The sequence below is a fragment of the Tetrao urogallus genome (genome assembly GCF_951394365.1).
Source record: "Tetrao urogallus genome assembly, chromosome: 5".
Classification (NCBI taxonomy): Eukaryota; Metazoa; Chordata; class Aves; order Galliformes; family Phasianidae; genus Tetrao; species Tetrao urogallus.
Genome location: NC_136818.1, coordinates 36,810,834 through 36,834,390, shown reverse-complemented (window position 1 = coordinate 36,834,390; position 23,557 = coordinate 36,810,834). Strand labels below are relative to the sequence as shown.

The 23,557-nt window shown below is 39.4% G+C and overlaps 1 protein-coding gene across 1 annotated transcript; it reads right to left on the bottom strand.

Annotated features, from left to right (window-relative positions):
• Positions 1-17,441: 17,441 nt before the first annotated feature.
• Positions 17,442-22,144, bottom strand: LOC306947101 (protein NDNF-like; the record flags this gene model as incomplete). Its single annotated transcript, XM_079536305.1, has 3 exons — positions 17,442-18,793; positions 19,901-20,034; positions 21,957-22,144. 3 exons carry the CDS (start codon positions 22,142-22,144, stop codon positions 17,442-17,444), a joined length of 1,674 nt encoding a protein of 557 aa, XP_079392431.1.
• Between the last annotated feature and the right edge of the window lie 1,413 nt (positions 22,145-23,557).

The following is a 23,557-nucleotide window of genomic DNA, read 5'->3' as shown; positions in this document are numbered from 1 at the left end:
TTGATAGGACCTTGTTTGTCCTGTTTGACTTAAGTAATTACACTTATACACATGGAATTGCACTTGAGTTAGTAAGATTTGTTGACTGATGTTCCTGTCTTGTTCTGCCTTACGGATTAGTCCTGCTCTTCTGGCTCTTGAATAGCAACTTTATATTTTAGAATGCATGTCATCAGATGGCTCTGTTTTCTTTTTGAAAATGAGCCTTCCTCACAAGTGTTTATACTGCACACTTAGATTACTTAATTATGACTGAAATGTTTGAATTGAAATATTACTAAGCTTTAGATTGGACTTTACCATATTTTAGTGTGATGCAGGCAAGGAATTCTAGTTATTAGGAAAAGAAAACTGGCAAACTTTGTTAGCTTCTGTGGTGGAAATGTAAGTCATGGCCTGAACCAGTGATTGAGCACCTGATGGGAACCCAGGGGAGCTCAGGTGCATTCAATGCATCTGAGTGAGTGGAAAGGGTGGAGCCAGGATCCACCCCTTCCCAGATCTCATTTAAGGGTTAGCAGGGGGAGGTGAAGCTGTTTTGCTGGAAGTCCTTGCCTGCTGGAGGCCTTCTGATGGTAAGTAGTTTTTGTTCCTTTGTTTCTGTGTTGATAGCTCCTGCATTTGTGCTTGTACTCATTTTCTGTAGTCTGGGACTATGCAACCCTGCTATTATTGTAGTACTTTCCATTGTGTTACAGCATCATAGTGTTGTTGTGAAGCTCTGGTGTCTGTTTCTCTGTTCCCCTTAACTCTAGATGTTTGCTTATTCCCACAGTGAAAAATGCTACTACTTTTGAATTTCTAGTATTTCTTTGTCAGATGCTTATGTCTACTTTATATTAGTATGTACCTGAGTAAATCAAAGGGAATTAATTCTTGTATCAAAATAAAAATGTGTGAGTTCTTACTACCTTTTTCCTTTAGCTATTGAAGAATTTCTTTGTTCAAGTAAGTTGTTGATTTAGAGTGAATGAATTGCTTGGGAAGAGCTAGGCTTGAAAATAACTTCTAGTTTTAATTCAATTCTATTATGTTTCTACCACTGCTAGTTGTTTTATCTTTAGTTTTTGATTGTATGAATCCTGGAAATATTGAGTATTGGAAATATTGGAAATATTGAGTATCTGTTCAAATTCAAAGTAGACTTACATCTTCTGGTAAAGGAAGTGTAATGAGAGATCTTAAAGCTTCAAGAACTGACTGTGAACTAAAAAGAATAACTTTGTCCTAATGAGAAGGCATGCAAGTTCTCAGAGGCAGAGAGACTGTCTCATAATGAGCAGTGAAAAGCTGGTGGTTGAAGTCTTCATTTTGCAAGCTATCATCTTTGTGCAATTGAGTGTTGTTATACCCATTCAGAGCAGGCAAAAATTTTAGGAGATAGTGTTCTATATTATGCTTTCTACTTGTCACTAACATAGCTGGTACCATAAATTCTACGTAACTGTGTATGCTCCATTTACCTTTGTGGAAAGCAGTATCTGAGCTGTGTGTATTGTTGTGTAAGTATAAAGCAGTATCTGAGCTGTGTGTATTGTTGTGTAAGTATCTGTAAGTATCTAGAAACTTGATTTTTTTTATTATTTACTACAGAAGTGGGAGATAGGAAGGTTTTTCCACTTTTGGGTGTTTGCCTGTCAGAGGCAAGGAATACTTTGTGAATAAATTTTTGGAAAAACTGGTCTGACTGATGTTCTAAATGTGCTATGGCTGGAAAGAGAGTGGTGTAAGCTTTTCTGTGCATTTGTCTGAAGCAAGCAGGCCTGATCTAAATGAGTTGGCATGTTGGGCCATGAAGGGGGGAATTTGGATTTGTGGATGGTTGCTGTAGTGTTTAAACTGTGCACCATTCCCATTGGTGCTTGTAAAACAGTGAGAAGCCAGAGTACTTTATTGATCAGTATACTGGCCTTATATAGGGTCATATTTCTTATCTACTCAGCAGTGACTTTTTTTTCCCTTGTCTGTGTAGTGTTTTTACTGTGGAAGGCCTTACACAGGTGCCTATGGTACCTTATGCTTTTCCACAGTGTTTTCAAGTCTAGAATCAACTAGAATCACTTCAGCACTGCAAGCAGCCTGGCACCCAGCTGCTTCAAACATGACTGAGAGCAAATTTGCTTGATCTTTATCTCTGCTTGACCTGTTGTCTTGAGCTATATCTTTCAGGAGGACTGTATTCTACATCTGGATTTATTTATTAACCGTTTCTGTGGGTTCTGTGTGATCTGGTCAGGAAAGAAATGAAAGGGACTTATATTCAGAAGTTAACAACTTCATGCACTGACATTCTTGTTCTTTTGGTCTTGCCTCTGTTGTCAAACCTTGGGTGTTTGTAGAGGAACTGCCATAGCTGTGAAGAATTTCTTTCTACTTATTTCCCAAGTTCAGTAGTACAGCCATATTTTCAAGCATGGGAAACAGCTAGTCATCTGCAAGGGCTTTATCAGAATTGATAATAGAACATAAGGCTCAGACTCTCTGTGAGTGTAAAGTACTTTGGCTTCAAAGAAGCTGTACTGACAGCTGTGTTTGGATGACTTCAGCATTAGGTCAAATTGTAGTTATTTCAACAAAAATACCTTAGATAAAACCTGTGAAACAGAGGACCAGTTCTAGCTCACAGTGGAATTAAAACCCAAAGTGGAAGAGGAGCACAGGCAGTTCCTAGTATCCTAAAGGCTGCAGCCAAACCAGCAAAAGGTTTAAGGAAATGACTCACAGTACTCAGAAGAAAGAAAAACATCATAGTAATGCTGAGAAAAGCTAGGTTAATGTAACCATACTGTTGAAGCTGAGTTTACTAGCCCACAGAGGCAGAGACAGGAAGCAGTGAAATGACTGAATTACATTCCTAAAACAAGTCTGTAATAGTGTTTTATCAGGTTAGTGACTGTAAATATCCAAGAACTTCAGCAGGCATGGAGAAATACATTTCGCACATGGATGCTTTTACGTGGACATGCTGAAGTAGATGCATTTGCACATGCAACAGATGAAGATTTGATCCAGACATATCAGTATATCAAATGTACTTTGGTAATACCGAAAAGTGTTTTACATTGCTTAATAAATGCTTGACTCTTGATCCTCATATGTTTTAGATGCTACTTCCAAAGAAAAAGTGTTGATGCTTTCTGGGTTAATATTTGTATTACATCTCTTTCAGAAGAGATGGGGAAAAAAAAACCTCAAAGTAAAACTTATTGGGATAATAGTGTAGAAATGCTTTCTATCTTACTGCATGAGCTATGAGAATTGAAGTGAAACCTGGGTTTATTCTGTGATTACAAGGATCACACATTGGCAGAGTTCATCTTAATTACAGCTCAAGTGATGCTGCTAGCTTTCTTGTCTGAATGATTCCTTCTATTTTTTTCTGTAAACAATTGGTGTTGCCTTTAGATTAATCTCCAAATGTATTGTGGCTGCGGATAGCAGGGTTGTCTGATTGATGGCCTTTCTTTTAAAGGAACACTCAAATGATGAACAGACAGGAGGCTGTGGACATGAACTTGTGCTTGGAGTCATGAACAGATTCAATTCAGGACATGACCATGAGCAGCACTATGCAAGTGGCCCTGTTCTGACCATGGGAGTGAACTTGCCTTTGGAAATCCTATTTACTTAATTCAGTCTTATTCTGTTTTCATCTTTATGCAGGAGTTGTGTACAGTTTTTAATCTGTATTTGTTTTTCCAAACTGTTACATGATCTTATTCCAAATGCTTTTTCTATGTGCAGTTGTCTAGTTTGGTACAAGAATGTTATATGGAACTTCACTAATGGTTTATCTTACTATTCCAAGATAAATCACATCTGTTAGTTCTCCTTATGGGAATCTGTAACATGCTCTTTACAAATCTGGCTATTCTTTAAGCCATACACATTTAAAAATCATCTACTAGTTTGTTCCAGAATCATCTGCTTCTTTCCAATCTCTCATTTTCTGGTTTTTAGTTAGGTGCTGTGCTCTTGCATTTTTTTTTGAGCTTCACTTTTTTTATTAGGAGTTTGTTCCACATATTTTTGGGGGGTTCCTCCACTTTCCTCCTGTATTGTTTTCTGAGTTAGTCACTTGCATGGAGTGCTAGTCAGAGTCTTTAGGAAATACAGAGCCTCTGCTATGGTAACTTGAGTTCCTCATTTTCTCTTGTTTTGCGTAATGCTCTCAATTCCTACTAGAGAGGGCATGAGGGTAGAGTTAGGTTTGGCATGGAAACACTGTTGGCTAACAGAGGCAGCAAGTAGTCTCTTCCCTAAAGCTACATGTTCAAATCACCAAGTGAATAGTCATCATCTGTGAGGCTGACCACACTGTGATGTTTTTCTGGCAGCAGAAGGAACAGATGTACTTCCCAAAGGGCTAAACTGTTGCCTGCTGGAATTGTCTCTCTGTATTTAGTCTGCATAGGGGAGTATACATAAACGAGTTTATAAAAATAAAAAGGTTGAAAGTAGATGTTCATTTTCTGTTCATTTAAAATAAAAAATTAACCACCTAGTTTATTCCAGTGACTGTGCAAAAACCACTGCCTTTGGCTTCTCCATGGTTTAGTCTTTCTGCAGAGCTGTGAACAACATCAGTAAAAATGAATTTGCTTTTTAAGTGTAGCTTGGAGCAGTGGCTGGCTAGGGCTGTTAGCCACAATTTTCTACAATGAAGACACAACATGCAAGGGACTTCACAAGTGTGTGTATGTGTACCAGTCTGCGTGCTTTCAGAGTGATGTGGTGTTGAAACTGGTGCAGCCACTGGGATAGTTTAAAGCCATTCAAGCTTCTCAGTGAGCCTCAGATAGCTCTAGGAGACATACCTGCATATTGAACTGTGGGGCTTGCTGTACTTTGTTTTATAACTATCAGAGTTCAGTGATACTGTACTTCTGTATGCAGCTATAGTACAGAGTGATGCATGGATGAAATACAAATTAGTCTTCCATTCCTTTTTTTTTTTTACCTTAGTATGTGCTCTTTTAAATGAGTTGAATTACTAACTTGACTTGGTTAACCCTAGGGGAAGGCCTTTTAATTATTAACTTAAATAGTTGTGGGAGTCTTGTACATTTTACTCTAAGAATGTTATGCATTCTTTAGTAAAATAGTCTGTGTCTTATCTGACTCTTTCTGGATATTTAAAATAAACAGATATTAAAATATACAATGCAAAACCATGGCTGACTAAATTATGCTTAAGAGGTGTGGCAGTGATTCCAACTAACAAAGACCAGTATCCTTCTATAGCCATCCTGCAAGGGATAGACACTATTAGAGATGGTGGAGTTCAAGAGCAGCGTGATTTCAGTGCTGTAAGAAAACAATGAGTTGGGGACCCTTATTTACAGAACATGATAACAGTGCAATACAAGGACTTGTATGCTGATGCTGCATGCTAATTTGTTTGTTAAATAATCTGTACCCTACTTGCCTTCATTTTGTGTAACATACTGTGACTAGTGCTAAAATGGCAAAAGCTGTGATGTTTGTCTTGAGGTGAGAGCAGATGATGTACATGATATGTACAAAAGTAGTCTAACAGATAATTAATCCACTAGTGGATATGAGGTTACTGGAATGACCCTATATAGGTGTAGAGGAACAGATTGCTGGAATCTCCTGTGAGATGTAGTAATCAGCTGGAGAACTCACCTGCAATATCCCCTCTCTCAAGAGGGAGGCAGAACAGGATTCAGATCCTTGATTGGGCACTCTGTATATGTACACATGTACATTAATATACATTTTCCATTGATATGGTGAAAATTCTGGACACAACTGCTCTGAAATAGCTAAAGCTATTGCTGATGTATGTTTCTTGATATTAAGATACCTAGAAGCTGATAATTAAGTACAGAATTGTAAGAAGCTGTAATTAGCAACAGTGCTTCAGCTTGGCTTTAAGTATAAGGATAAATTAACCAATATCAGTGGGCTCATGAATATAATTTATGCATTTAAGTGTACTGTTGGAGCAGTTGTATACTGCAAACAGCAACATGTGAGAATGTGTTTCAGGAAGCAAGTACAATGCGCAGCAAGAAATGGAAGAGTATTTGGTTTCTATTAGGTGCAGGTCTGAGAGCCCAAGGTTGACAACTGGGGCTAGTTTTGTAGCAAGTAGATTTGCTGTCTTATATAGAGGTGTTCTGACTCATGACAGTTTTCTGTATAGTTGTTCCGTGTTTTAATAGGAGAACTTGATGTAAGGATGCTTTGGAAAACCTGCTGACTACTGGTATTCCAGTGGTAAGGAAGCATTGCTAGTTAGCTACCATGAACATTTTTCTGAAAACTTTTTGTTATGGAGTAGATAAAACAATGGCTAATCATTAAATTTCCATGTGCTCATACCAGATTGAGTTTCAAAAGCAACATTCCTGTGTCTTACAAATGAGCTACCATGGCACTGATTCCTGAGCTATGAGAAAATGTTTTCCTTGGTTTACAGGTGGGTTAATATTGGAAATTCCTATGAACAGTGCCAGATATTATTTGCTCTGATAAAGAACAACAAATTAGTTTTTATCTTGTGTTTGGGAGAAACAAAGCCTTCATCTAGATTCAGATAGTGTTTAGGTAGCAAAGGTCAGAATGGTCTTCTTGAATCTTCCAACTGTAGTTCAAGATAGCATATGAAGTTACAACATGTTTCCCTCTTCCATCATTATGCATTAGATCACAGAGTTGTTTAAAAAGCTGCCTTTTTGTTAGTAGATCAGGTGCTACTCTTGAAATTCATGATACCTGGTGAAGAATTAGTTAAGTGAATGATTTTCAACTTCATGAAAGCAGCTGCTGAGCCATCAGGAAAAGATTGCATTTCTTGACTTAAACATCTTTCATGAGTGTGATTATTTTCATTTTCAGACTACTAAGGGCTTTGGGATCATTTTCCTGAACTTTCTGTTCTGTCTGGTTGAAATGAACCAGTCTCCATCATGATGATTAGCTTGACTGGCTGGAAATACTAAGGAAAGTTCCTTGAGCTTTCGGAGGGTTTTTCCTCTTCCCCAGAAGCTGGACTTTTCTTCTGGCTTGTACCTCGGCAGGTGGACCTTAGGGATGCTCCTGTAGCCTTTAGTCAGGTTGTACTCCCAGTGAAGCAGAGCAGAGGCATGCAGTGCAGAGAGTAAATTCCCTTCTGGTAGGGGTTGCACAATTAGTCCCAAGGGGAGCTGCATCTGAAGTGACTGAGGCTATGACTAATAAAAGGGCAAGCATCTCAGGTAACTAATTGGCTTGCCTATGGGTAATTATTTAATATGTTCTGCTACCACCCATGGCTTAAATCTCAGAATTGTTGCAGTACTTGGGAGGTAAATGTAAATAGTTTAATCAGTCTTTCAAAAGTCTGAATTGAAATATAATTGTAGCATGAATGTAGACATCTATCTTAATTGCAAGAAGAATGTGTAATTAAAAAACCTAACCTGGAGAAAATCTTTTTGAAGAATATTGTATATATCAGTGTATATATAGTGGAGTGGGGGCAATCCTTGAAAGAGTTTATATAGCTTTTAAGATGACATAACTATAGTTTTACAGAACAAATATGGAACCCAACTTAGTTTACAGGTATGTTCCTTATGTTTTCTTTTGCTAGCAGTTCTAATAGTTATGATTTTTTCGGGAATGTAGGATTTTTAATCTCCCTTTGCTAAGTAGACTATCTAGAGATTCTTAGGTTAAGGCATTGAGTGGGAAGTCTTCATAGTCTGGATCTAAGTGCTCATGTGAGTAAAAAACTGGGATCAGTCTTTGTTACTTAGTCAGATGAATTGGTAATGTGCATAATGTTCTTATGCTCTGACTGTTAATTGTAGCCTCATGTTTACTCAACACTACAAGGATGTTGTCTTAAAGCCATCTGCAATTAATCATTTTTTAAAAAGAGAATGATTTGGTACATATTTGCTATCTGATGTAAGAAATGTATTTTTTCCCATTCTATTGACAAATGAAATAAATAAGCTGTTGCAGGACTCTTCTGTAACTCTGGAAAGTAAATGTACCTCTAATAGTTTATGATGGCTTGAAATCAGCCTTGGTAGAAAGCCTAAAAATTCCTGCTTCCTGTTGAAAGCACATTCAGCACACTGGGACAAGTTTGTCTGGATGTAATATGTAGAAGGTCTACTTTTTTTATTTACACTAAATTTTCAGTGATTCCTGTTATTTCAAACCACATACACCCACACAGCTATGGTTACTTGGAATCTGTCTTGACTGGAATATATCAGGAGTAATTGGGTTGGTATGCCATCTTTTGTTGATAATTGGAAACTCTTGGATCTGACACAAGAAGCTAACAAATTCCCTGTACTTAGCCATATGTTTTAGAAGTTCTTGCAACAGCAATTTTCAGGTCATTTGTCTAGCTGGAATTCGAGAAGAAACATATGGCTACTGCCCATGTCCTGCCTTAGTATTATAAAGAGTATTCTTTCATAACTAGAAAAGAGATCATTAACTGGCAAATTATTCATAGACCTAGCTGGAACTGTACCAGATATGCACAGAGTCCTGGAAGGCTATTTTGATACCTTATGTTTGGAATTGTTTGGGCAGTGATGTTTCTCTTTTCAGTAAGACAAATGAAACACTACAAAGCAGTTCATCTCACTTAAACTGAACTGTATGGCAGCTTCACACAGAGTACTTTTCATGTATGATAGAGAATAGAAAAGAAACATGCTAATAAAGAAATCATGGCTTTAGCTGTAACTTGATTCCCAATGAGCTGTATAAAGCTATTGCTTATAGTCAAGTAATTAAAGTGCTCAGATGCATAGCAAAGATGACTGTTTTTTAATTTTAGTGGATACATCTGCTTTAAGACTGTTCCAGACTTCAGTTTCAGAGGGCCCTTTGTATAAAAGTTAAAATATTCTCTGGTGCCACCTAATGGTAAAATTGTACAGTTACTTGAAACTGAGAATAAACAGTGGGTGCCCACCACATTTATTATTGCAGCAAGATCTGTCGGGATCAGTTCAGTGGCCTGAATACATACATGTATATATAGCAAAAAGATGGCTTCTGAAATAAATTGTTTCCAGTCAAAACATTTCACTGTCAAAGGAAAAAGTATGGTGAAACCTTTACTGCTCCCTTTAACTTTTAAAGTTGAACTGATCCTTATAAGGTTTGGATGCAAGCCTGAACCAAAACAGTTAGGTTTTATATTAAAGCTGCATACTGAAACCTCTAATTTTGTAGAAGACCAAACAAAGAGCACAGTATGCTGCTCTCTTCCAGAGATCTTAGATTTGTCTGGATTTTTTTTGTTGCCACAACTCTACAGTTTGCTAGTCCCAGCTGACTTCTGGGAATCTGGAAGATCCCCCCTCTGAAGATGGGAAATACAGCATGGAAATGTGGCACTAGTGCCACTCCTTTTGTACCACTTGTGTAACATCTGTCCCAGAGCAGTTTGCTGTCTGCGGTTGGTAGCTGCTTGGTGACCATGCTCCTTTGGACATGCAGCATGCTGGAGGATGTGCAGGAGTACCTTGTGTCCAGCAGAACCGGGAACTGTGTGAGGCAGAAGAGGATGGAAGACAAAACTGATCCAAAAACTCTCTATAAGCCTTGTGAGTTGCTCAGGAGGAAGGTTCCTGTAGATGAATCGTGGCCCGGAAGGAGGCTTCTTCATCTGCTTGTAGTAATCCTTGGCAGAAATGGATCTGCTCACTCCTGTGAAGGCTATATCTAATTCTTTATTTTCATTCATTCATGATCGTCTAGTTTGATCTTTATTCATTTGCTTAAACAAACTTGAGCAGTGGGGTCTGAGCTTGCTTTCAGATTTACTGTTGTCACTGCCTTGCAATTGCAATTTATACATGCTTTTCCTTGGGAGGGATGCAGAGTTGTACTATGGGGAAGAAAATGTAACCTCCTACTCGAAACAAAATAAAAATAGATGTGAATATTTTGCTCAAGTCTGCAGAGAAAGAGCTGTAATGGGACAATAACAGATATAATTCTTGATCCTTGTAAGAATCTAGTGGGTGGGACAGTGTAGCCAAAAGATGTTGCGAAAGAACTACTTAATTATTTCTCAGTCCTCTGGAAAAGAATGTTCAGAATGCATTGACTGATCAATTCTGCTATCACACATTTTCTGAATACCTGGTTAGGATGGAATTATCATTTGAGGCAAGTAAACAACAATACCCTAGAGGCAATGAATGGTTTTATCCAAATAGCTGAAATATTGGATTTCCTGCTGACTTCTGACTCTCAGAAGGCTATTAAAAATAATGCAGTTATTAGTTACTCATCAGAACTTACTGTGCCCAGCATGTAGGCTGCTCGCTTCCGCTCTAATGTCTTGTTCTCAACAATAGATTTACAGATGTTTGGCATGTTGTGAATCATCTTTTGCTTTTCAGTCCTTCCAGGAAAAACAGTCCTTGCAAATAAAAATGACTTGGATGAATAGGAGTTCAGGTATCACTTCTAGAGAAGCTTAATTGCTGATGAAGTGACTAATTTGCTTTTATTTTAGCTGTGGAATAGTTGTATTTGGATTGGAAGTTAATCTTTTCTGCTAGTTATTCTCTTCTGGGACAAGAAATCCCACCTTCTTTCTCACAGCTCTTGCAAATTGAGAATCAGTATGTATGAATAGCATAAATAAAGCAGAGATATAAGTAGCATTTTTTCCCATTGCATAAGCATGACTAGGGAGGAAAATATGGGTCAAATTATTTGCAGATGCAAATTGTTGTGGCTTCATTGATTTGCTGACATTTTAAAATATTTTTGCCCAGTAGTGTATGTGCAAAGCACTTCTGATGGTTTGGCCAGTTTGTTGGTTTTCAGTCTCAGCTGAGAAATTGGCACTGTGCTTTTGCAAATGTGGCTTTCAGAGGATTGTGCCACACTACAAAACCAGAGTTTTTGGCACAATTATGAAGCTAACTGCCTGAATACAAGTCTTTGTTTGTTTGTTTTTTTTTTTAAGTCAATCCACTAATAAAATTGTTACCTTCTTTGAGCTGTAGATACTCATTCTCCCTGGATGGATTGTGGATTGTTGTCCTCAAAGGCACTGCTCACAGTCAGTGTTGGTTTCCTCTTCATTGGGATTTTTCTGTGTGAAAAAAGGTCCAAGAATCTACTAAGTTCAAATTTCCCCTGTACACAGTCAACATCCAGAACCCTTCTGCTTGTCTCTGTAAGGAAATTGTGCTCCTTCATAGATTTGTGGCTGATGATCCACTGACATGGTGCTGTCAACTCCAAATGTTTAACTCCAAACGTTGAAGCTGGTCCTAAATTGTGATGTTGATTTCCCTCAAAGATACAATTAAACCATTCGTTTCCAACTGGATTGTGTAGAATGGAAGAAAGTGGAGGAAATCAACTTGTTTGTTATAGAGATTCAGCGGTCGAGGCATTAGATGAAACTTTGGCACTACTGCAGTGAGCATCTACTGTTCTGCTCATTCCACACCAGTCATTTTAGCCTCATTTTAGGGGCATGCTTTCTGGAAACAGTGAGAGCCAGAAATACTGTGTATGGTGTTATTTTCATTTCTTTCTGAGGTTATGGAAAGCCTAACTCTGACTTGTATGCTTCTAGACCCTTTTATAGCTATTTCAATGTCTTCTGAGTTGTTTTTGTGGCACATTTCTGTGCCTTCTGCTTACACAGCTTTCCAGTCAGGTGTCACCTGTTCTCAGCAGCCTTGAATCCTTTGTTAGAGGCTGGCTGTTTTGCTAGTGGTGCTTCTTAGCCGTACCACAATGGCATGCCTATGCAGTGGGACATGGCAGAGAATTTTTCTCTGCACTTGCGTGAGTAAAACCTACTCAAATGGCTGACCTAAACTTCTTAATTAATCTGGCTTGCGGTACTTAAGTTGTGCAGAAGAGAGGAGCAGAATGGAAAGTGTTGTGGTTTAGCTGCAGCCTTCTCGAGAGCATGATCTAGGAATAGAAGAGATGGACAGTGTGTTAAGTTCACTGTGGTTCTGTGTATTTATTGAATGTACCTGATCTGTTAGATAGGAAATCAACATATTACAGCACTCTGTCTGAAGTGTACTGTGGTGTTTTCAGAATCTTTCAATGGAGACTCAGATTATTTACTTAGAGTAATGGTCTTAGTACAGACTGCATTCTGAGCTATCTTGCATGTATGTCCTCAGCTACAGGAATACCAGAGCCTTGGGTTTATATGCTGGCACTGAATCTCCTGATTCTGAGTCTCGTTTGATCTCATCTCGGGGCAGATTAGCTTTGTTCAAGTATTTCTGTAAGTTTGTTGTAGGGGAATGGTATTTCAGAGAACCTTCCTCAGAGCAAGAACAGTACAGGAGCATTGGACAGTTTCCCAGGGATGTCCTTGGCCAGAGACATAGGAACATCAGTTCCTAGAAGCAAATCCTCAGGTTCTGGTGAGGCCAGATAATCAGTGACAAACATTCCTGGAGCACCAGCACCTGACAAACTGGGGTCTGTGCTGGATGTCTGTCAGTGTCCCAGGGTGGTGGTGTGATATGAAGCCCTGGCAGAAGCTAAGTCCTCACTAAGAGCATTGCAGGTGGAAAAGGGGCAAGAGCACTAAAGGACAAGATAGAGATGTCAGAGGGTGCCTGGGGTCACAACTTAGTGGGCTGAGTATGCCTGAACTTAGCTGTTTCTGTCCTTGGTGCTGCTGTATCTGATTTGTAGGATCTTTGATCTCTTCAGTGATGGCAGTCTAACTTTCAGAGGCATTGGAAACACAGGTGTTAGTCTTTCCAAAAGATAACCAGGGGTTGTTCCTCAGCTGTCACTTCTTGTACCCTTTAGTTTTAAACTTAAAAAAAAAAAAAAAGCTCCATGTACTTTCTCCTACATATTCTGCCTTAATAACCTTATCAGCAGGATGCTTGGCTTGTTAAATCTGCTGAAATATTTGCTCCTGATAAGCCTTATCAAATAAGCCCTTTCCCCTTCTCATGCAGCATGACACTGCCCTCTTGTGCTTGCAGGCCTGGCCGCAGCACGGTGTTTGGTGTGCTGTCTGGGATGCTCAGCCATCTCCTCACAGCGTTGGCTGAGTAAGTGACAGCAGCTTGTGCCAGCAGCAGTTAGCTCAGAGTCCTTTCAGCTCATCCTCAAGTTGTGTATTGTGTTTCTTTGCAGAAGAATTCAATCAGAAAGTGATGTACTTAATGTTTGCATCTTTTAGTAAGTGTAGCTGGTTTTTACAATGTTATTTATTAATGTTTTTGACAGATTTGCCCAGGAAATATGTGCTGTTTTGCAGGCAAGCACATCTGCTGTCTGTCTTTTGTTACATAGAAGTGTTGATTTCTCAATCCAGTAAGTGCAGGATAGGCAACAGTTAGCACAGGTAACAATGGTTAGCTGCGTAGCCTTTGTTCAGCTGAAACTCCAAAGCTAAACATTATTTTTTTTTTTAACCTGCTTGATGCTGAAGGAGTCTCCAGTTACCAAGTCATCCTTTTTTTTCCTAAATGCCAGAGAGCTTCCATTTCTTTAACAGTCCCTGAAAGCCTTTGGCATTTGGGGATCACTGGTTTAGAGTGTTGACAGTGCTTGTTATTTGATTTTTTAAAGCCTTGTGCAAAAGCACATCTGGCCTGGATGGTTTGTAGCAGCAACTTTTATAAAATCTATCCCACTAAATTAAAAATCTAATAGTAATAAAGACAAAATGATGTGTGTATATACATTAATACCTCAGTTCTCAGTCTCTGAAAGCAAGTCCAGCACTTGATTCCAAAATAGGAAGGCTTATTATAATATGTTACTGAAGCTGGAACCAAGGCTTCAGAATCAGAAGGCATCAGCCAGAAAAAAAAGCCTTGCAAAGATACAAAGATAAAATAGAAAAATAATTTACTTGCTCAAAACTGTGAAAGCATTCCTGAATCTATTTGTAGGAAGATAGTGAACCAATTTTTCAATAAGTGGGTTGATGAACTTTTCAATAAGTGGGTTGTTAAATAATAGTGAAAAAGGAAGAACAAAAGATGATTCTTAATATCAGATAAATAATTCAAAAATGCCACCAGCCCTTGAAAGTGGTGACAGTCGCTGCTTTTAGGTAGCAATGTATTTCAAAGTATAGAATATGGATGAGATACTACTACATTCTGAAGTGGTTTGGAAGCTTCTAGCAGTTGGATGAAATACTGGAGAGTGTTGAAGAGCTCCCTGCTGTGTTGGTTTGTCAATGATAGGTTTAAAAAGCCCATGTTTCCTTATGTCACAGGCTGATTGCTGCTGCTTATAACTAGAATGCTGGAGGTGATGTAAGAGCCTGAGCTGACAGAGAAAGGAGAAGTGGATGTGAAGCCTGTTCTCTCATGTTATGTATCCTGCTCTTGGTGGCAGTGACTGTAGTTTACTATGTGGAATGGTAGCTTAGAAAAGGAGTCCTTCCATAAAAATAAACTTGGGAAGATATGCATGACCTTGGGCTTTGTTTGTGGCTGTGACAGGACTTGAGGTTACAATAGCTAGAAGCATGGAGATTGTGACCCACCAGGACACACTAAGAAAAATACTTTTGCCTGGTAAGGCTGTTGAGGACTTAATTTAAGGGATCCACAAAAGCAGAGCATTGCTGTAATAATCTTCTGCGTGAAGAAAAGTCTATTTCCTACAACGCAGGTTGAGGGGTGGGCAACATATTGGAAGAATTCCTAGTAGCTTAGGACAGACTGGACTGAAGGAACTGAGCTTCCCCTGAAATTCAGCAAGAAGGGTGCCAAAAAGTGGAAGAGCAATGTGCCTTGGGAAATGATTATGGTGAGGCTGCAGCAGCCCAACATTATTCAGATGGGAGAGAGAGAGAGAGGGTGGAAAGATGCCAAATGGCTCTAAAAGCAAAAGGGCTTCTGGGTGTTGAGGGCAGGGAGCTGCACAACAAGCAGCTGGTAGGGGCAGGAACACTGTTACATGGAGCCTTCGGATGCTGCAAAGATATATCTGAGCCTTCACTACCAGAACAGCAGTGAACAAAGTGGCACCTGGCTTAAAACTGAGTGCCCAAGAGCTGCCTCGTGGGCAGGCTGTAGGCACGAGTGAACTAACAGCAGCTGCACAGACTGGTGCACACAAGCAGAATCACAGTGGAAAGAGCAATGGAATGGAATATTCCCTGCTGCTGCTGGCCTCTATGCTACAGACCATGCCTGGATGCACACGTGGGCAGTGTGGGTTGTTACCTTGAGGGCAGGCTGCCTGCTCTGCTTATAACAGATGTTTGGTTTTGGCAGAGCAGCATGTTCTTCTCTACAGCCCAACTGTGTCTCCTGTGAACAGGATTTCTGGTTGTAGAGAAATTGGGGTGTGGGGTGGTAGCTCCTGTGAGTGAGAACCCAGCAGCAGCACTCTCACCAGTGGTCGCTGCTCTGCTGATGTCATAGCTGGGGCTGGCGAACCCGACATTTGCTAAGGAGTCTCAAGCTATTAAGAATGTACTCCATATACCATACTCTACTCCTTAGTAGAGGCGTGGGTATTAGGCAAGGTGCCAATGTGCCTGTCTCCACTCAGTGATGTTTTTGTGATAAAGGTATAGAGGACAAAAGCAGGGGTTAATGCTCTGATTTGCTGAGGGCTGTAGATCAGCAGTATTTTGTACATGCAGCTAAACTATCTTCCTGTTCTTCCTTTCTCATTATTCTGGTTAATAGTCACTTGTCAGACTAAGTTCCCCCAGAATATAAATGCCTGAAGTAGAGGAAGGCAGAAGAAAACATTTAAGACTTCCAAGTAGAGGTGACTTCTGTTGCTCTTTGAGCTCAGACTGATTTTGGCAGGAGTGAAATGAAGAGAAGGCTTGCCCTGGAAAAATGCAATGCAGCTGCCAGCCCCTGTAATTAGCCAAAAGGCCTGTGGAGTGTAGAAGGAGGTCAGAACATGGCTCCTGCCACAGCGCTGCTCAATCCTGGATACTGCCAGCAGGAATGTAAAGCCTAGTCAAGGCCTGGACATTGCTGCTAATCACATGGGTAGGCCAGAGCCCTTCTGGGACTAATGAGTCTGCTTATGGACAGGATGCACCATGCAGAGGCTGAGCAAACATCCTCTTTAGCATGATGATAAAGTCTTTGGAGCAGGAAATGTTTAATTGCTTGTCTATATGCAGAGGACGGATTCTGTCCTTACTAAGTGCCTCCAAGCATGTTTGGAGGTAATAATTATTCAGAGTAAGCTACAACCTTGATCCTGGATAGCAAGTGAACTTCTGAAATGTACGATAGTGGAATTAATTGCTTGTTTTTGTGCAGTATAATTGCAGAGGAAAGGATTGCAGGCAAGATTTCTCTAGCAACCTTTGGGTCAGTCACTCTAATACAGCTTTTTATGCATAAATTCCAGACCTGCCAACAGCATATGTGCAAAATATTTTCTGCTGATAATGGAAATTCAACATGTTTTCTTATGAAGACTTTTATTTTTTTTTTTTGTATCTTTTGTACTCTTTCTCTTTTGTCATCTAAGGAAGGTAATCAAGGAAGCAGACAACAAAAAACATGTTTGTCAGGCTTTGTACTACAAATACTTCTTTCTTCTTGATATTTAAAAGGAAAACCACATTTACTTTTTCCTAAAGCAACACATCCATTGATACAGGCTGGGTTAGGGATGTCAAGATCAAGTACATGACTCTCCGGAGTCATGCAGAGATGAGTGCGGCCTTGATAACAGAGGCTATATATTAAGAGAACAAAACAAAAACCTTTCCACAGCAGGATTACTTATTTCTTTCCTCAGTGGGTAGCAGCACAGCAGTCTGTATGCTCCCAGCAAAACTGGATTCAGAACTAGTCCAGGTCCAAGTTTTAGCCCTTTTTAGACATTAATATTTTCTCTATAAAGATAAAAGTCAAGCTAGCATGCAGGTAATAGAGAAGGTATGTCAGCCTGCTTTACTTGAGCTGTGGAACTGAGGCACCTTGATAACAGTTCCACAGACTTTATTTCCTCCATCCCTGTGAGCTGTTCAAGCAATGGGTAAGTTTGATTATTCCAAACCAGCTTGACTTGGGGAATTTTTCATTTTCTCATTAGCTGATGGACTTGCACACATTGGGAAATTAGAACTTAAAAATAGTGATGCTCCTTGAGGGGTTTTTTCCATTTTCTGTGTTGTATTTCAGAAGCATTTTGGGTAACCTATCTAACTCATGAGTGCCACTGAGTATTTTATTTCTCTGTGCATGAATGAATTTCATGTTCATGATGCCTCAGTGAGGCAGCTGAGAAGGGGGGGAAAAAAAAAAGCATGCCGGAGAAGATGCAAAAGTGTAATAATCTGAATTAAGATAATCCCTTTGCAGAATATTATGGCTTTAGAATATTTTTGTTGACATGTATTAAACTGTATGGCCTATGATATGGATTACTGTTGGTTTTGGAAATAGTCTTCATTCACTCATTTCAAAGTGTCTCTGGAAGAACCTTCAACACTTTTTCCTTGTCTTCACAACTTTGCTGTGATATCTGACAGGGATGCCAGATGGCCCAATGAGATAAATGTCAAACAAGTAAAGTGTCCCTGCATCCAGCCCTTTGATAGTCTCTGTGGTGACAGCTCGCTGGAGATTTATGTCATAGAAATACTTGCACAGCACTTTCTCTGACTTGTGCCGAGATTCAGGTCCAGAGCATGTGTCTGTATTTCTCAGTTCCATCCATACTTGATCTTCTTCAATTCTTTTCTTGTACACACAGTACTTGCTCTGCTCTTGTGTTCCCAGCCAGGCAATGGTGACAGAGTTGCAAGTCCTCAGTTTACTGAAAGACTTGATTTTTAAGCTCTCTGGAAGAAGTGGGAATAAGGGCTTGTGGAAATGGGGGGAGACCTGCACTTTCACAGAAGAGTTGGATTCCTCTGTGGACTTTAGCTGCACCAGGTACATGTCCAATGGCTTTCCCTTCAGTGACAAATACCTCAATCCCAGAATGTTTTCTGATGCCACTATTTTACCATTTTTTGTTATGTGAACCTGTACTTGACCATGGCACAACTGAAAGGCAAATTGTACTTTCTTGTGCCTCGCTTGGTACTGCAAACTATACAATTTTTGTTTTTTCCCATCCAGTACAACCTGAACTGCCTTCCCATCTTTAAGCTTCATCACTTTAGGTTCAGGTTCTTCTAGAGTTCTTGCAAATGTCCCAGTGTAAGCAGCACTGGCATTTGTGAGAAGATTAACAACAAAGACATCAAAATAATATTGAGTGCTGGGACTGAGATCAGGCACTGTATAGGTGTTCTTGGTACCCATACATATCTGCCTGACTTCCCCGCTGCTCACTTTGTTGATGATGCTCAGTTCACTGTCTGATAATATCATTACCTGCTGTGGTTCAATAAGGTATGGAGAGAGAGACAAAGCTAATGTTGGTGGCATTTTCATTCCAGAGAATCTCATTGCTGTCTCAGCAGCACACAAGCTCTTATAATTGTGCTTTTCATTAACTAGAAGACAGTACTGGATGCTTTCTCTGTGTTGCAAGGCAGAGGGACTGTGTTTCCATGTCAGAGTCACTGTTGTATGGCCAACGCCAATAACATCTATGCGTGGATCCAGTGGAAGTTCTGGATAGAGGTGCCCAGACGTTGTGTCAGTTGTTAAGTACACAGTGATGTGTGTGTCACGCTCGGTGGATAAGAACTCTAGCATATAAAGGGCAGACTGAGAAGACATACCCATGTAAGTCTCTACAGAATTTCCCTTGTAGTTGAAAATGGTGGATATCATGCTTGTAGCCTTCTGGAATTTTGAGACATCTTGTGTATTGAGATCACCTGCAAGAAGAAGCAGAACTGCAACATCTGTTTTAATGTATGTTGAACATTGCTTGGGTTTTGTTGTTCATATGTTAGGGAACATCCTGCTTTCTTCCTCCCTGAAAATAATCATAACTACAAATGCTTTTTGCTACTGGTAATTTATTGAAGTAAAATTTCAGTGACTTTTTAACATTGCTTATTGTGATTTTCATAAGGGCTATCATTATAAAAACAACTTGCAAAAGTCTTGAACTTTATGGTGCCTTATGTGCCTTCAGTTTTCATCTCCCACTAGATTTCTCTTTAGACATTTTACTTCAAGGAGATTCATTTTCCATGAAAGTTTTCTTTATATTAGACTTTTGCTGCTTTTTTTCTATGAAGAGAGAAAGCTTACTAATGTAAAGGAATTTTATTTAACTCCTTAGTTGTGTATGCCTGTCTGACAAGAACTTGCTAGTGGGACCTCTCAAATTTGATTTTTTGGGGGGAATTAATTCCAGAAATTATTAAAAATAATGGAATTTCCTCTTGGGCTAAACTTTGCTTAATGCCTACTGTTGTGATAGGTGACATTACTTTAAAAAAAAAAAAAGGCTGTATCTTCAGCACATCAATTAGAAACAATCCAGAAAGTGACTGGTTGAAATGGCTTAAGCCATGGAGAAGGAGCTGAGACAGCTCTTCACTAAGCATGGGCTGATTGGAAAGCCTGCCTCGTTTAATGCAGGGGGAGAAGAGGGATTTTAGACACTGCATGGAGATCAAGGGGTGCAAGCAACATTTTCCAGTGTGAAAATGTTACTACTATCAGTTTAGATTCTTCGCAGGAGACAAATTTGCAGGGAGAAAATTGGATAAGTGCAAAGAGTTTGTGAAGCAATCCATGTTGTTCTCAGATACTTTTGAGTTTTTGACTTGTATAGATGTAATTTTTAATCTACTTTGGCAAAATCCAGTGAACTGCAAATTTCACCTGTGACAAATTCCTCTGATGCCTGTTTATAGAAGGAGCAAGTATGATATTTAAGCCTGTAAAGAACTTTGTGTAACAATACTTCTTAGATAATGTATAATACTTATACTTTCTACAGCTCTTCTCAGGTAGGCTGAAGATCTTACCTTGTGCTGCTTTCCCAAGCAAACGTGCTGAAGCTTTGTGCACGAGTATGCTCCACTCAATGGGGACATCACAAGGGGTCACAGTTATTGTGAAAGGTACAAGGGCTGTGTCTTCTTCCAAAACGAAGTAATACCTGTAGATGTGGATATGAATCCAAGGAGAAACATGAAGAAATTCAGGTCTGTTTGACACTCACAGGAAGTGTACCTTTCTTGATGTGGACATTTCAATGTGGATAGAAATGACTGCTCACTTTGAGATGCATCAGTGCAACAAAATAAGGAATGTCTGGAACTTCCACCTGCAGGAAGAACATATATTCTTTTTTTTAATCCATCAGTTGTTCCTGGAGGTTTTGTCCACTTAGCACAGGCAATGTTTTTCCCTTGTGAATTTCAGTATGTTTCAGGTGAATATTGCATCTCAGTACTTACGTGTGCTTATTTTGGATGATGAATGTGGTAAACTGATTACCTTCTAGATAACCACTTGTTGGCAACTCTTGGGTACATTTTTTTTTTTTTTCCCCCCCTAGAATTTCCTGACTGGAGTTCCACAGTGACTCCTAGAGAGCAAGCTCTCTCTTACCTTCTTGCATGTTTCGGTCTCCATCTGTGTAAGATGAAGATAGAACGATTCTGATCAACCCTGAAGATTGTCTGTCACTGGCAATTTCACGTAACTGTTCTAACCAGTTTGCTTGGATGACAAAAGCTGTGGTGTGTTAGTAGTACAAGGGAGCATCGATCTACTCAGTAAATCTTTTATTCTTATTTACAGTGAAGTCTTGCTTCCTGTACCACCCATTCTCTTTCTGTTGTTTCTGTAAACAGTAAACTGTGGCTGTATACAGCCACAGGAAATGTTTGGATGCTGGTAGCTCACTCTGCAGTTAAATGTAGACAACTTATTTTTGTTTGTTTGTTGAAAAGAAAACCTATTTATTATAAACATTACATCAGCATAAAGGTCTGCATTAATTTCAGGGATGTGGCTATTTGTTTGGAGTTGACCTTCACTGGAAGCAGCTTCGCATTCTCAAGTCTTTCATAAGCCAAATCTTTTCATCTTCTGGTTTCCCGTCTGCATGGTTCTAGGCTTCCTAAGGTTCTTACTTGATCATGTGAAACTGAAGGGTTTTGGTTTGTTTGTTTGCCTGCTAATAGGAATTTTCCTATTATGTCACAGAACAGTGAAATGTACTGTTCTTTTAGATCTAAATGCCTATTTTCCTTTAAAAGGAAGAGCTAGTTTTGCTTTTTTTTTTTTTTTTTGTAAGCATGTCACATTACGTAATATGCCATGTTTCAGTTTCTACGCAATGAGTGTTGAGAGAACAGAAGTTGTGAAACAGGGGATGAACCAGATGGCTCAGTATTCATCAAAATCTGTATGTGCTGTTCCACTGGTCAAAGGATTCTGATTAAACCACCTGAAGTTCATCTCTTCCTGAACAGGCTAATTAGTTTGCCTTTCCTGTTTTGAGATTATCAGCTGTAATATCTACATTGTGTGTATGTTCAGATATGGTGGAAAACTGCAAGTATTTTGAGGATACGAAGAAACTAACTTCCACACGACACTCATATTTGATCTTAACAGGCTTATAGTATTGTTCAACTAAGACATCTCTAGTATGCAGGATGCTAATAGATGCTTTATTATAAGAGAATTCTGCATGCATTTTACTGATTTTTCGGGTTACTATTGTGCTAGATAAAATTCTTGTCTTTTACAGTTGCTCTGGGGAGGCTGATGTTTCTGTGGTTCAGAAGCCAGGCTGATTATGTAGCAACTGATTGCTGTTGGAACCTGCCAGTTCTGTAACCATCACAGAAAGCTGCCTAGAAAGAGGGGGGTCATTCTAGATTCTGGGCAAAACAACAGTGTACACTGGAAGGCACCTGTACTTCACTGGTGTGTCAGTAAATTCAGTAGACATGTCAGAGCTATGCAGGCACACAGCAGTTCGTGACTTGGATTGTTAGCGTGTGGCTGCTGGTGTTGCAGGAAAGTACATGAGAAAAGAATTGACTGTGGCTGATCTGTGCTTACCTTTTAGGGATATCCTTCAGCAGATGAACTGTAGTTTCCTTACCATCAGCAAGAATCAGGGAATGGTAGAAGTTGAAGAGGCCACTCTCGAAGCTCTGTTGGGAACTGGTAGTGGGTGCTTTAAGGGAATGACACAGGCAAGCAGCTGTGAGAAGGCAGAGAGGCAGATAAAACCAGACACAGGACATCTTCAGTACTGTGAAGAGAAGTGAAAGTTGTTTTAAAGGAGAAAATGATCAATGATGCTCCTTTTATTGCTCTAGTGATATTTACTGTTACAGCAAGCCAAGCATTTGAGCAACAGTCTTCAGATGGCTAAATTGCTTATAATTCAGAAATATTTTGGAATCTGCAAAGATTTAATGGCGAAGCTGCTATAAAGTCTTCAACTGTAAAATTACACATATGTAGTTAATGTGGCAAGGTGCAATATCAGCCAGAGAGTAGCTTCACTACTGACAAAATGAGTGGAGAATAAAATTATTTTTTTCCCTGCTTATAGAATTCATTTAATAAATTCAAAGCTCAGTTATCCGTAACAGAAATGTGACTTCTGAACTTAAAGGGTGTCACTATACCCCAGACATACCTTCTGTCCAAGGTCATCTTATTTTTTTAATTCACAGATTGTAAATCAGTCATGGCAATAAGGACATGTGAAGAGGAGGATCAAAAGAAGTTACTCAGGGCTGGATGAGATCCTGTTCCATGAAAAGTGTTAGATTCTGATAACCAGCCCTAAACTGGTTCTAAATGGATTGTAAGTTTTTTTTTGTCTATCTACTTTGGAAGATGAATGTCTTACTGTGGGGAAGGTGGGCAAATGTAGCTGGATAAATCACTGTGCATTAAACATGCCTTTCATAACTGTGTTGTTTCCAGGCCATTGCTACATCTGCTGCTCACTAGAACCATAACAACTCTGTTTTTTAACCATATCAGGTATCAAAAATCATATATGCCCATCTCCTTTTGCAAAGAGGCTTAATTGTCAGCTTCAAACATTTGAAAGAAATCTAAGCTGCTCAAGTATTTCTAGAACTTGCCTACAAAAATGCTGATGCTGCTTGAACAGTTGTGTACATTGTGCTGAACTATGCAGATAGGAGGCTCCAGATGAGAACTTTTGGTAATACACTGTTAATATGAAATTATTAATTATTCTTGTGACTTTCTCCTCTCTGCCACATCCTGCTTCAGAAAAGGAAAATACACGAGTGGAAAAGGTATAAAAGTGAAAAAGGTGCAGACCTTTAAAACAGGTGGCAGTTGTAGTTGAGGATTTGGAAAGCTAAGGGAGCTCAGAGTTTTGTGTTTATCTTTTTCTTGGTGGGGGGAGAGGTAGTATTTTGTTGTATCTTACCAACAACAAGAAGTAGTAGAGATCCTGGTTTTATCAGATTAACAGCCAGGGATAAAAAGAACATAAAAAGCAGAGCATCAGTCCTTTGTAACATTTGCTTTAGATCAGCCCTTTCCTTGTCACGTTTGCAAATGAGCTTTTGACTTGGGCTAAGTCAACAACTCAGCTTCTGCCTGGAACAATTCATCTGAGTCCATGAAGGGGCTATTTCAGTTGTAAACCCGTTCAAGATCGTCAC